The sequence below is a fragment of the Mchenga conophoros genome, linkage group LG13 (genome assembly GCF_057382185.1).
Source record: "Mchenga conophoros isolate Kocher_MC1m ecotype Shallow Benthic linkage group LG13, M_conophoros_male_GT1.1, whole genome shotgun sequence".
NCBI classification, from domain to species: Eukaryota; Metazoa; Chordata; class Actinopteri; order Cichliformes; family Cichlidae; genus Mchenga; species Mchenga conophoros.
The window spans coordinates 18,909,168-18,923,587 of NC_140538.1; the positions used below are offsets into that span (position 1 = coordinate 18,909,168).

At 39.8% G+C, this 14,420-nt stretch overlaps 3 protein-coding genes across 5 annotated transcripts in view; 2 read left to right on the top strand and 1 right to left on the bottom strand.

The window, feature by feature from the left end:
• The window catches only part of echs1 (enoyl CoA hydratase, short chain, 1, mitochondrial), a 3,946-nt gene extending 748 nt beyond the window's left edge, over positions 1-3,198 (top strand). The window contains exons 2-8 of the mRNA XM_085296997.1: positions 655-852; positions 955-1,082; positions 1,389-1,488; positions 1,986-2,090; positions 2,356-2,475; positions 2,567-2,634; positions 2,738-3,198. Of these exons, the coding sequence (XP_085153123.1) occupies positions 655-852; positions 955-1,082; positions 1,389-1,488; positions 1,986-2,090; positions 2,356-2,475; positions 2,567-2,634; positions 2,738-2,803 (785 nt within the window). The 3' untranslated portion in view covers positions 2,804-3,198. The remainder of the gene's footprint in view (positions 1-654; positions 853-954; positions 1,083-1,388; positions 1,489-1,985; positions 2,091-2,355; positions 2,476-2,566; positions 2,635-2,737) is intronic.
• A 3,041-nt stretch (positions 3,199-6,239) lies between these two features.
• On the top strand, positions 6,240-8,366 carry fuom (fucose mutarotase). 3 transcript variants are annotated; one of them, XM_085297000.1, is made up of 6 exons: positions 6,240-6,598; positions 6,799-6,867; positions 6,958-7,028; positions 7,131-7,229; positions 7,328-7,401; positions 7,840-8,366. In XM_085297000.1, the coding sequence occupies exons 1-6, from the start codon at positions 6,514-6,516 to the stop codon at positions 7,904-7,906; spliced, it is 465 nt and encodes a 154-aa protein (XP_085153126.1). In that variant the 5' UTR covers positions 6,240-6,513; the 3' UTR covers positions 7,907-8,366. The 3 variants fall into 3 exon arrangements, with proteins under 3 accessions (XP_085153126.1, XP_085153127.1, XP_085153128.1); XM_085297001.1 differs by lacking the exon at positions 6,799-6,867; XM_085297002.1 differs by lacking the exon at positions 6,799-6,867 and having other exon boundaries at positions 6,508-6,598; positions 6,924-7,028.
• On the bottom strand, positions 7,921-9,333 carry LOC146561162 (uncharacterized). Its single transcript, XM_085296999.1, has 4 exons — positions 9,203-9,333; positions 9,015-9,069; positions 8,845-8,882; positions 7,921-8,758 (listed from the first exon to the last, which is right to left on the bottom strand). Exons 1-4 carry the CDS (start codon positions 9,208-9,210, stop codon positions 8,314-8,316), a joined length of 546 nt encoding a protein of 181 aa, XP_085153125.1. The 5' UTR covers positions 9,211-9,333; the 3' UTR covers positions 7,921-8,313.
• Positions 9,334-14,420: the final 5,087 nt, after the last annotated feature.

Genomic DNA, 14,420 nt, shown 5'->3' on the forward strand with positions numbered 1-14,420 from the left:
TTTACTATCATTTCTTTAAGTAGTCTTCAGGAAGAGTTCTCCAGGCTTTTTGAAGGACATTCAAAGCTGGATGTTGTTCCATTTTTTGCTCTGTTCCCTGTCGAGATAATCCCACACTGTTTCAATAATACAGAGGCTTAAGCTCTGGGGAAGCCAATCCATGTCCTTGGTATGCTGAAAAATTAAATTATTGCCAATCGCATGCTCTCCATTTGGTATTGCATGGTGGATCAAAATCTTCTGGTACTTCTTTGTGTCTGTCCTGAAAGACGTGAGCCTCAATTTAATGAGACTCTAGCTCTAAATACCAGGTTAAAGGTGCAGAGTAATTTGAACATTTAATACAAATAAATGCTGTAACTTTGCTCACTGTCTGAAGCCATACTACTAGGCTGTTGGTGTTAATCCTTAACTGTTTCTTGAATAATCGACCTTGACTTTTGAAATCAGTGTTTTATCAGTGAGGAATTAAATGTCCAGGGTAGTCAGATCAGACATTAAAGCTTTTATCTTGCCTTGTTTTTTTTTTTTTGCTGTATTATTATAAAATACTTTCAAAATAAAATATTAAAAAATAAAATGAGGACAGTAACAGCATAAGTTACATTGGAAGTTTGTTTTTTTTCGTTAATGTTGAATTTTGTCTTCATGCAGGTGGTAACTATGAGCATATTTTGGTGGAAAAGCGAGGCGAGAAGAAAAACGTGGGTTTCATTCAGCTGAACCGACCTAAGGCTCTCAATGCTCTGTGCGACGGGCTGATGAAGGAGGTGGGACAGGCGCTGGATGCGTTTGAAGCTGATGGAGACGTCGGCGCTGTCGTCATCACTGGCAGCGAAAAGGCCTTTGCTGGTGAGGACTTTTTTTCTGTCCTTGTATTTGCAGATTTCCTCCTTTTTGAAGGCACGTAAAACTGTTTAAGTGAACTTGAGTTTGGTGTGGACTTTTTTGCAGCTGGAGCAGACATTAAAGAGATGCAGAATCGAACATTCCAGGAGTGTTACGGTGGAAACTTCCTGGCTCACTGGAACAGAGTGTCCACGGTGAAGAAGCCTGTGATAGCAGCTGTCAATGGATTTGCTGTAGGTTTCAAGTTTTGTTTTTTGTTTTTTTTCTTTGCTTGTTTTGACATCTGGGGTTTTCATGTAGGCTTGTTACTGTCGATAAGTGGGGGATCAGGTTGGGTTGGTAGCCATTTTTAATTCTTCAAAAATCCGAGCGTTCCTGGTTGGGCTCTTTGCAGGACAGTTTCGAGGCTCAGAAAGTGGATGTCACACTGTAGAGGGTCATCATTGTTAAAACTAAGGACAACAGAAGTAATATGTTCAGTTGTATCATCCAAACAGCTCCTGCTTTGGTGTTTTTATACGTGCATTCTGCTCTTTCAGCTCGGTGGAGGGTGCGAGCTTGCAATGATGTGTGACATTATCTACGCCGGGGAGAAGGCTCAGTTTGGCCAACCAGAAATCCTGCTGGGGACCATTCCTGGTAAAGTCTAATTTATGGATTACTGTACTTTTCTATTAAACTGCACCTCTTTACTAGAGGCTGGCTTTTTGAGCAGTCGATTGTAAAGCTTTTCTGCTCATCGTGTCACTTAAGTTGTAGGTCGCATGTGACAGTTTTCACATGACATCCTGTGTCGCGAGACACAATCTTTATGGCGCATTGGCCTGCTGTGCCGTTTTAATGAGAATCCTGCACAGAAACTCAGAGACATACTGACACATAGAGAAAGATGATGGAATTGTTTGAAAATTGAAAATTGTTTGAATTTGTGGAAGAAACTCGACAAAGGCTTCTGGTTTTGACTTCTTCTCTTCCTTATCAGCGTGTATGACGCAATATTGTCTGAGTGGCAACACCTATTGCGTAGGAGAATACTGCAGTGGCTTTTTGCACCTTAACAAGTATAAATGACTGTATCTGTGTGATGACATCACTGAGGCGGGTTTATTGACACCTTAACTTCTCTCTGCCTGTAGGGTCGGGTGGCACCCAGAGGCTGACACGTGCTGTGGGCAAATCCCTGGCGATGGAAATGGTACTAACAGGGGACAGGATTGGTGCTCAAGAGGCAAAGCAATCAGGTAATGACAAAGAGCACTGCAAAGGCGCTTAAGGTTCTACAAGTTTCTGCTTTATATAAACAACCTTTTCTTAAAAAGATTATTTTTAGATTGTGGTTCTGGTACTTTTACATACAGGAAGGTACTGAATAGTTCTGCACCTGGATAACAGCAAAGCTAAACTGCACAGAGTCTGCTTTTAAACAAAATGTGACATGAATAGTGTGTCAAATAAACTGACTTCTTATATTTATTGTTCTCAACTGTGTATCTTTGTGTTCCTTAGGTTTGGTGAGTAAAGTTTATCCCGTGGACCAGCTGGTGTCTGAAGCCGTAAAATGTGGAGAGAAGATCGCTGCCAACTCCAAACTCGTGTCTGCTATGGCTAAAGAGGCTGTTAACGCAGGTATGCACATTTTAAAAGGCTAAATATTCTAAAACCGACTGAGCTGAATATGTTGGATGTTTTATCTGACTCATCTTCTGTGTGACGGCAGCTTTTGAGCTGACTCTGGCTGAGGGGAATCGCTTGGAAAAGCGCTTATTCCATGCTACATTTGCAACGGTGAGTAGAAGAACTAATATGGGATTAAGTGAAAACAGTGGAGTCAGATTTTAATAATCAATCCATGATCTACTTTTGTTTTGTTTTTTTCCCTTCCCTACAGGATGACCGTAAAGAAGGCATGACTGCCTTTGTGGAGAAGAGAAAGGCCAGTTTCCAGGACAATTAGAAAAGGAGCAGATGAAGATCACAGTCAAGAACACAAAGTTTCTGATATCAGTGGCTCACTTCCTTGTGTGTAATATGCTGAGTGATGCAAAAATCCAGGATTATTGGAATTTTCCAGCTGCTGGGACTAGGATTTGCCACCATGTGAGTGCACAAGAGTGTCTCTCTCACTGAAGCCCCATCTGATGAGGATCAGCATCAAAATCAAATGGAGTCGGGGTGCAAGGGGGTTGAATGTGAATATGATTTGATCTCTGTGATTATAGTCAGTGTGTAGCAGGTGGTGTAGGGCATGTGACATGTACTGACTTTGCCTTTTCATTTGTCAAACATTTCTATTTTGTAGGCAAGTTATTCTGTACATTTTACAAATAAACCCTGGGAGTGGCAAGAAGACATGGGAAGACTTTATTGATTATTCACTTGTAAACATATTAGTTTATTCCATTAAACATTTTTCATATTTTACATATTATATTTTTCCAATTTCATATACATTGTGTTTGGTTATTGGCAAGCAGGGGCTGATTTGTAACATGCTAACAAAGCACATGCTTACCAGCTGCTTTGTTAGGTACGCAGGTTAAAAATATCTCATCAACCAGTCACGTGACAGCAACCCAGTGCCTTCAGGCAAGAGAGGACCTGCTGAAGCTCAAACTGAGCAGCGCACCTATATTGGAAACTTTGCATTTCTCAGAGATGAATTTTTTTTTCTTTTCTTTTTTTCTTTAAAGGAGGTTACAAGAACTAAGCAGCAGTTTTTATGTTACAAATTTGAGCGTTCATATCAAACCTTGAAGAAGATTGGCCGCAGTAGCAGGACACCACTCCCCATTTCCATCCCTTTTAGGACCACAGTATACTGGTCTTCTGATGGCTGCTTCCAGTAGGATAACACTCAGATCCTATCAAACTGGTTTCTTGAAAGTAACCTTGAATTTACTGTAGTCAAATCACTTCCATAGGCACCAGATCTCAATCCACTACAGCACCATTGGGATGTGGTGGAACAGGAGAGTCACATCATGGGAATGTGGCCTTCAGACCGCTAGGTGGCCCTCTTGCGCTGTAAACAAGTGCAGGGAAACGCAACATGGCCAGTAAGTCCTCTGGTCGGCCCACAGGACAGAGACACACCGAGCTGGACAAGTAAGGTCAAATTCACAGCTATGAAGTCACTAAAATACAACTCTGGGTTTTATATATTCGATAAGATCAACCTGACGGAAAATATAACACTATATCTTTGCTCAAAATAAATTGTGCCGTTTGCATCGGGCTTTGGATAAAGTGTCAGCTGTCTTTTTTTCTTCTTAAATTACTAGCTCTGTGCCATACTCCCAAATTTTTTGATGACTGATACCAAGTAGATACCCGACCAGTATTTCTGATGCGCGGTGATATGTTTAACCTATAAAGGGAGCTTATAAAGGAAAAGGTGTGTGTCGTGATTCATGAGATGAATCATCATCAGTGTGCCAAATTTTGGACACATTTTAATAACCACTAAACTATGATTTTAACTTTCCACAACAATAACCCAACAAAACACACCTTTCATTTTATAACTTTTTTTTAGAACATCCAAATGTTAGGGGTTTTTATAGAACTTTAAATGTGCTACAGGTTATAAATAAAACAGATGGGACAATAAAGTTCAGACATTTTTTCATAGAGCATGTTTTTTCTTCATTTCCATCAAAGGAAATAAAAAATTAACACACTTATATACAGAACTTAGATGATAAGGAAAAATGTACCGATCATATACAGTATGAGTCCAATACTAGCGTTGGTATCGATATTATTGATATTTGGATGCTCTTGCCACCTCTGTAAATTACTGATAAGCACTAAAAATCTCAGCAGCAAGCACGCAAGTTAAAGTTAAAAAACAACTATAAAAAAAACTATAGATAAGTTAAGAGTTAAGTTAAGAGTTCCCCATCACATATTGAGTGAGGATCTTCGGGGCCACATAAACCCACAATTTTCACTTCAAAGAAAACACCAGAACAAATTTGGTTAGTGCGCACTTTCTTTTGCCGCTCCAGTCATCAGGAGGCACCTTCTTTCTCTCTGATCTTCACACGGCGGTGCCCCATATCTCCACAAGTCCGTGTCCTAATTGATTTTTTTTATTCAATATTCCCCTGGAGCTTGCTTTCTTGTCAGCCCCTTGAAACAAACCTTTAAAAAGGAGAGGGGGGTGAAAAAAAACTGGTCTCTTCTCTCCGCGGGGAAGCACAAAAGTCCGCAGAGAGGGCCCGAAAAGAAACCTCTCTTTGAGGCTACCAAAAGGTCAAAATAATAAATGTAGACTCAATTGAGGCTCTTCGCTGACAAAGGAAGCAAAACGTTACATTTTGGCAGCGTGGACCCTCGTAGCGTGATAAACTCATTTAAAGAAGCCGGAATAAAGAGAGAGCAGCGTGGGTCCGGGGAGGGTGAAGGGGCTCTCAAGTCTGGCAGACAGGCCTGACTCCCGCAAAGGGCCTTTTCTCCAGCTCAGCAGCCCCCCAAAAACTCTTATCTTCTTAAACAGCAGTGCAGCAGTGCCAGTCATGCCCGGATATCTCCGCTTTTATGTCCGCGTTATAATCCGTTTGCATGCATTTAAATTCAGGCAGCTGCATTTATTAAGCAAAGCAATATTTTCTCATGAGAAGTTACATACAAACTTAAAAAGTAAGGTTATAGCTAGTTAACGAAAGCAAAACATACGGATTTATATAGTCCTTTACTCGGATATAAGATAAATGCAGATCGTGGATATTTGTTTGCAAATTAAATGCGAGCAATAAAGCGCCAGTATTTCTTTGGTGCATTATTACCAGCATCTGCAAATTCAGTGTAAAAGCCCACAAGCCTGCAACTGTGACTTTACTTTTTAAAAAGCCTTTTTATATGCAGATCAGCACCGGGCTGGCTCTGCGGTCATGGAAAGGATTCCTCGGCATCTTTTTTTTCTTGTCATCCAGCTGAGAGCATTCTGGCCCAGATGAAACAAGCCGGGTGGAGTGTGGTTTTCATCGTACAAATATTTTCATTATCTCACATTCTTGGCGTCACAGATCGGGTCGGAATAACACGTTCACCGGTGTCTGCTTTGAATTATGCCCACCCAAGGGTGTCAGAAACAACACGGACCTAAGATTAATTACACCAGACTACAGGCGAACAACGCGACCCTGCTTTATAGATTCACGTAAGCACAGTGTGGTTAGATAACTTTTACTAACTGAAGCAAAAAGAAAACACAAACTATTTATAAGCTTATTTAGTATTCGTTTAAGCCACATTAGTATTTTATGCTATTATTTATTTGTTCCAAAAACTGGGCTTTCGGATTTTTGAGACTGTATTTAAAGTTTAAGAAAAGTGAGCTAACCAATCAGATTCATCAGTTTTAGCACGTGATCCGTTTACGTTCATCTAAGGAAGACTGTCAAGATAGTTGTTGCTAAAGCTACTAAACCCTTTATCCGACAAACCAACAACGAAAAATAATAAGAGTTTGAATCTTAGCTTGACGACTGAATCTTCCGCCATAACAGTTAACATTTACAACTTTAAAGTTTGTTTTTCTTCCTAAATTGGTAATTTTATGTTTCTAGCATGTCACAAACGAAGACGGAAGTTGGCTACAGGCACTACTCTCGCGTCGCTTGAGCCGTCTCCGATTCTCCGTGTTTTGAGGCTGCAGGAATGGTCGTGCTAAGAGGAATCCCCTCTGTTTTATCACCTGAACTTCTGTATGCTCTCGCTAAAATGGGCCACGGGGATGAACTGGGTATGATAATTACACGCATACAGAGCTGCTAACAGCAGTGACCTGTATACCCTGCTTGTAGGCATGCTGCACACTGCTGTGCTAATCTGAGTTTATGTCAACACCACGTAAAAAGGATCATTAACCTGTAGCTACACGGCACAGTTACAGAGATTTTACTCACTCTTCATGAAGTCACTCACTCGTTTAATTATTTTCAGTGCTTGCTGATGCTAATTTCCCAGCATCTTCTATTTGTGCATGTGGCCCAAAGGAGATAAGGGCTGATGGTATGTAAATACACCTGCCTATAAAAAAAAATGTGTGTGTGTGTGTGTCCTTCAAGTTTAGCTTTCAGACTGTGTCTAACCTTAATGCAGGGTTGGGGATCCCACGGCTTATGGAGGCTGTTTTGAAGCTTTTGCCCCTGGACACCTATGTCCCCTCTCCGGTACTGAGCTAAAGCATCTGCATAGACATTCTGTCGTTTTTGTGCCTGACTGTTTAATATTTAGTTCATATAATGTAAAATCTGTGCTGCATGCTTTCACAGGCTGCAGTTATGGATCTAGTAGATAGTGACAAGCAGAGAGGTTTAGCTGTGCCTGTGTGGGACACCTACGAACAGCTCTTGAGCCAGGCAGGCTCTCAGGTAAGACAACCCTTTCACCCTGTTATTAAGTGAAACAAAATGAGTGTGTGTTCATTTGATTTGTGACTCTCTGTGTGCTGATTTCTGTTTATATACAGGTTTCTCTTGAGAAGGTGGAAAGGTTTGCTTTCTATGAACGAGCCAAGAAGGCCTACGCTGTTGTGGCAACAGGGTTGGTGTATTTTCTCTGCCTTCATTTGAGTCTAGGTTCAGCTAGATTGAGTTGCATTGCTAAAAGTGCACTTCTGTGTTTCAAAATCAAGTGTAGAAATGGTTCCGTTTGTAAAAAAGAAAGAAAAAGATGTTCCGTGCTAGAAATCGTTCTCATGATTTATCTGTCAGTTGTTGTTGTTTTTCTTTTTGTTTTTTTCATAAATTAGCAATCCTACAGCATCATGAATCAAGAAGTGTCTCATCTCAATAATCAGACTGTTGCACTGATTTTAATCGCTTCATTGTCATGAACAAATCTGGATATCATTGCAGAGGCCTGGAGCTAGTTTAATTATGGAGATTATGGTCTGCACGCTAAAGTTTAAAATCAACACAAAAGGCATTTTTCTTTTTCTTTCTTTCTTTTTTTACATTGTGTCTTTATGATTTTCCTCAGGGAGACAGCTCTGTATGGTAACCTGATACTGAAGAAGGGGGTCATCCCTGCTGAGCAGCTACAGTGACACGCACACACACATTTTGAACACATTTGATGATTTCAGTTTTTATTTTTCTGTTGTTCTGTGATATTAGGCACTAATTGAATTCTTTACAGTCAAAATCATCATATTTTGTGAATTCATATGCATTTTTTTCAAATCTGTAATCACTGCTGTAAATACAATCTATATTTTTATAACTGATTTCTGCATTATGTTTATATCAATAAATAAATGAAACACAGTCTCTGATGGGAGTGTTTACAGTATCTTTATCATCAAGATGCATATGAGCGACACAGATTTAGGTGTTCTTGCTTAGTGAAGCTTTAAGGCAGTGTAATTGAATCAAATGAAGCTCTTGATTTTTTTCTTTTTACTCAGTTGCAGCTACATGAACTTAAATGATAAAGAGCTGAGTTGTTGGAAGATCAGCGATGGTAGATCATATCCAAATCTTCCTCTGGCTCAGTGTGCTTCTGAGGTGGAAAATTGACAGGATAGGCAGCTCTGATGTTGTCCTGGTGAAAGACCGGCCTGACTGGTTCTTTGTGGTACACAGCATCCATGTCCTCCTCAGGCTCAAGGTGAACCCTGGCCTGAATTTTAACCGCCATCTGAGGTATCACCGGCTCAGCCTGGACAACAGGGGGGACATCCAAGTTTTGGTTTCGACCTCGGAGGAGATTACCCGTTGAGGGATGGTACAGCTCATCCAGGTCTTCCTCAGCCTTCAGATATTTTTTCTCCTGTCCGCTGCCTCTCATACTCTTCCAGATCTTCATGTTGGGGTCAATATCATAGTGGGTCCTATCCATATCCTCAGGAGGCTCAACTGCCACTGCCCAGGCTGGCCTACCTCTCTCATCTATAGACCTGAAATGAGTATCACACACCATTTGTTTTTATCAGCCTAAGCAAACATGAGAACCTTTCTTTTAGTTTAAGAAACTTCAACTCACATGACAGCTTTCTGGAAGACTTCATCTGAAAGTTTATTCTGAGAGAAGAGCACAAATAATACAGGATTACGATTCAAATAAATACTATTAACCATAAAAACATGTTTAAAAGTAACAGTAAAGCTGATTTATTTCAATGTAATATAAGACTGGAAGTAATATATACATACCCAAGGCTTTGCTGTGATGCCAAGTATCAGCGAAACACAGACGATTAGAGAAATCCTACCAGGGGAACCAATTTAGGTTAATTGCTAGAGTTCTACTTCATAAACACAGATCCCTGTCAACTTACAAAAACAACTCATCTAATCTATAAGCATTAAAAACCAGCTAAATCTTTGAAGAGATTTCTCACCTGAACATGGTGCGTCTTCGTGCTGGCAGCTCAGTGTTTGGAACAAGATTGCCTTTTGATCACCTGCTACTGAAACGAAGGACCAAAGATCTATCTATAAACCTGCTGTCCCGACCTTTGTATCCTCCAAGTGCAGGCTGTAAGTAACTTATCATTTCTAATCTCGCCTGTGTTTTGTGTTGGTGCCATTAAAATTCCTCTTTCTGTCAAAGTGTCAAAGTACACTCCACGTAACTGAGCAGAACATGTCAAATATAAAATGTCTTTCTTATTTATATCATCCTATATTTTTCTTTGTTTTAATTTATCACAGTTATGCAAACACAGCTAAAATATGTAATAAATATACAATATTGTAATTACATTTGATGCAATTATCTCCCTTATCAAGGCTGTAAAGTTCCTTGTCTTTATTACTGAGAGTAAGAGATAAACTTTATTATCATGCAGCAGTAGTTTCTCCAAGCTCTATACGACGACGGTATCTAACCTCAGTAACTATTGTATACATGGCTGTATATATGTCAGCTAGTTAGCAGCAAGCACCAGTGGATTATCCTTTCTTTCTGTGCTTGGTTACATTTGCAGCATTGTATTAAACTGCAGTTTTCTATCTGAACATCATATCTTCACTGGTGATGAGTTCGGAGCTCATCTGCTGTCATTGTGTGCAGAAAGACGGTAACAAATCACACACATATTCATCTATAAAATCATTCTCCGTGAACTGCAAGCACATTTTACCACTGGTAGTTTTAACTCAATATACTCACACAGTTGCACACTGCATTTTCCACAGAGTTTGGTTTTCCTGCTCTCTGTTTTAATAATCTTTTTATTACATATTTTCACCGTTTCTCTCTCATTGGGTTTAATGCCCTGCTGTGTATCACAACTGTGTAACATCAGGAATTGTTCACTGAAATATCTCAACTATTCTGAGAACTGTCATGAAGTGCTGTGAAGATATTTATGATCCTCTGCTGATGAAGCCTAATGACTAGCACCACCACCAGGTTGACATGTAGTTTTGATTGAAATGTCTCCACAGTGGCATGCACTGCCATAAAATCTGATAATCTTTGCAATGATGTGATCCCTTTCCTGACATTTGCTGTAAGGAGATCAGGTTCTATTTGAGTTTGTCCAATATTTTGGTTTATTCCTGTAAAACAATGACATCCACCTCATGCTAAGCCCTGTTTTGTGTTCATCTCATATATTACATTGGTAAGTATACAGTAATTAGGGTACAACGAGACTCTTGAGCATTCTGCATGTCTTTCAAATAATTATTCTTACACACATATAGACCTGATTTACTTGTCTGTCCTTTTTTGTGTTCAACTTACAGGCATGAGAGTCAAAGTGCGATGAGTTGATTTTCTGGTCTGATATCACGCCAATAATGCATCTATAAATGTGCAGATAAATTATTGTATTTTCATTCATCGGTTGAACTTAATTAGCTCAGATTTGTTCTCATATTGAAAACATTCTGCGTGCTATAAACATTCCCCTTCTATTAGGGATTATGAATTTAAGATTTCAGCTACGTCACTTAGGCTGACTGTAAATAAGAAGGACAGGCAACCTAATCCTAAGATTAGTTTGTAAGCTCAAAAAACACAGTGGCTTGAGCTCAGCTTCCATCTTTTGAGAAAAATCTTAAGATAAGAGACCTCATCTTCCTTTTTCCTTAGAATTCCTCTATTGTTATCTGCCTGGGTGCAAAACATCTGTAGATGATGTACAGCTGCTAAGATCATGCATGAATTTTGAATAAACTGAGGGGACGTGTTTCCTGCATCCCCTAAAAATCTACACTTACTTACTTATAGGCTATAAGATACAATAATACACAATAGCCTTTTTGAATACGTGTATATCACTGCAGGACCCACAATCCAAATACTGGTCCTACTTTAAATCCTGAGTGTGGATTTTACATTACACATATGTAAAATCAAGTTTGACATATGTATAATGTTACAGTGCCACAAAGCAAAAAAAATGCACACACTTCCCATACCAGGCTTACTTTCATGAGAACTTACCCAGATTCAGACGGAGTCCTATTGTGTACAGCTTTAATCATTTAAACAGACTAATCACCCTTCACATGCACATCCATGTGGACAGATTGGAGGCAGATGATAGGTCTGTGATCTTAGTGCCAGGCACCACAGATACTGAATCATCTACGAGTTTGTCAGCTCTTCATGCCAACATCTTATCATACTGCAAAACTGCGTCGGAATAAAACATTCATTCATTCATGTTTGATGCACAGACTGAGTTGTTTACATTACAACTCAATTCTGAATTGCTGCTTTCTGATATGCAAACTCTGGGATTTATGTTAAACATCTGTAAGTTGAAGCATACAACCATAATTTTCCTCAATCAGCTTACCCCTGAGGAATATAAGTTCATTTCAGCTCAGTGTTTTAGCATTTCTGGCAGTGCCTCCGTCAAACTGCTGTCGTGTCTCTTCGCTAAATGTCTTTCACTGTTCATCATGGCAGCAGGGGACCCATTAAGTTAACCCAAGTTAATATTTTCTCATGCCAACAGGATTCAGTGTAATGTACAGGAGCTGTAAGATACAACACAAACTTCCTGTTCGGTTTAGGGGACGGCTCCAGCATGTCGGCAGTCTCGATCAGATTCATGTGTCCAATATTACGAGACAGTCTGGCTTGACTCGCCCCCGCTGAGTGGTCTGCTTCTTTACTAAAACACGCCTTAAGCAAGCAAATACCAGACATCTTTGGAGGCACTTATTGTAAATCTGCCTTTAAAAATAGTTTAAAACCTCCTAAAATAAACTAAACAGGAAGAAATGACTGCTCTAATCGTATGCTGAAAAACATTATGCTGTTGTGTTAAAGAGAAATCTACTAAAGTGAAGGTAAGTCATTAAGAAGGCACTCTTTTCCTACTGTTGTCTTTTGACAAAAAACAAAGCCACATTATGTTTGCACCAACAAGTTGATTTCCAAAGAGATATTAACCAAAATCTGTCCTATCACAGCATGGTGGAAAAGGTGTTCTGAAAAAATTAAGGAAACATATCAAGAAGAAGACAAAAGGAGACGTGGCAGGCCTACAAAAAAAATGTCTACGGCAGATAAAAACATGGTGCAGGCTCTGTCATGTTTTGGGGCTGCATCTCAGCCAGTGGTGTTGGGGATGTTTCCAAAATTGATTGAATTATGAACACATTTGAATGTCCTTCACTAAGCCTGAAGAACCATCCATGTTAACAAACGGCCAAAAGGCCAAAAGACCTGTCGTAGAACGTTCAGGCTGTTTTTAGGAATAAATGTGGTGGTACCAAATATTCACTTTCAAGCTGGATAGATTTGTAAAGAACCCTCCTTAGTATGACATTCTGGCGTGCCAGCTTTAGTGTCTACATATGCATGTTAGAGTAAATAGCATTTTTCATGGTCCAAGCTAAACAAAAATAAATAATGATGACAGATCTTTGGACAGTACAGCAGATAAAGATATATTATCATTTTTGGATAGTAAATGTGAAGCTACTAGGAGATGGTCTAACTTAGCATGAAGACTAAAGAGAGAGTAAAACCACCTACTTGGTTTTTCCTTGTTAATACACAAACTGTTTTACTTAGAACAACTTTAAGTATGCATGCTATGATAACCTAGCTGTACTCATCTGGACCATGGTGCTAATAAGAATTTACTATTCCTTTAGATAAGATCTGGTCTTTGCAAAGATAAACATGAAAGAGATTGTGATTTTCAGAATATATCGACCATTTGTAAATAGCGGACATTACTCATGTATAGTTTTGGGCTTTTTATGGGCATGTTTGGGCATGTTTATGATCAGACATTAAGGCCTGCACATGTGATCTCATAGAAACCACACCTTAAGACATCCAAAGGAGTCTTGAAGGTGAGCTCTGATGAATATAGTGCGATGCAGCTCTTATCCATCTGCCCCTTTTTCCCTGCACATACACATCAAACATCTCTACATGAAACCCAGAGGCAACCAGCAATGGACCGACCACAGGACAGTGCTCTCTGAACTTCTAACAGTCCCGCAGGTTTAAAAATAATCTGATCCTTTGTATGAGTAAGTGGTGCATCACTCAACCCATCTAGGTGCTGCAGTGCTTTTAATCTGTGTTTTGAACTGAAGTTTACAATCAGTGGGATTAGCTGAAAAGTTAAGGGAGGTTGTTTTTCAGAGCAACACTTAATGTAAATCTGTGTGGCAAAAATGTGTGAGCTTTGAATTATATGCATATATTTCTAAGTCATTTATTTTAAAACATGCAAAAAGAATTATGCAATTAAAAGGAATAGTAGCTAAAAAAAAACCCCAACTACCTTTGTAAAACAACAAACTATCAGCAGCAACTGAGGCTAATTTTTTTTACAGACTAACTAATTCCATGTGCTTTTCATGCTGATGCATAATAAGATATCCAGTGTGGAATATTTTGACCCTATCAAAATGAATTTTTATTGGTATTCTCTGATAGTGAACTCTCAGGGTTGCTCCCCTGCATTTCATTCTGTAACCACTTTCTTTCTCTCCATGCTCAAAGAAAAGCAGTTATTATTCAGTAAAACCAGAAGTGTCATGGTCCCTGTGCCTCACCAGCTGATTCTGTATTAGGCAACATGTTTTCTCTCTCTCTCTCCTGCCGGGGCGATGCTCATTATGGGCTCCCGCCCCTGGCCCACGCACCTGCTGCCGATCGGGATAATCACAAGGCCGATTTAAGACAGCAGCACTGTGTCACTCGTCGCTGGATCGTTGAGTTATCAGCGTCAGTCGCTCAGTAGATTGTAAATAAGGATCTGTGAGTTCGTTCCGTCTGTTCGCCTCTAACTATAATCTCTGTGTACAGATCTATCCCGGACCTTTCCCTGCCTGCCTGTCATCCCGTGGACGAGTGAGTGGATGGTGTTTCCCCAGTGTGGGGAGTGAAGAGAGAGAGCCTTTGGAGGACGTCAGATTCCCATCTTTTCCCTCACATACCCTGGACCCCCCTCCCCTCCCTCCAGCACTTTGTAAATAGCATCACCTGGTGTCGTTGTGTAAATAAAATCTGTAAATCCTGTAAGGAGTCCCGGTCTGCGCCTGAGTCCGTTAACTGAAACCTGACAAGAAGTCTCATCGAAATTGTGAAATCCACATCATTTTTCATTTTGATAAAATAATAACTGC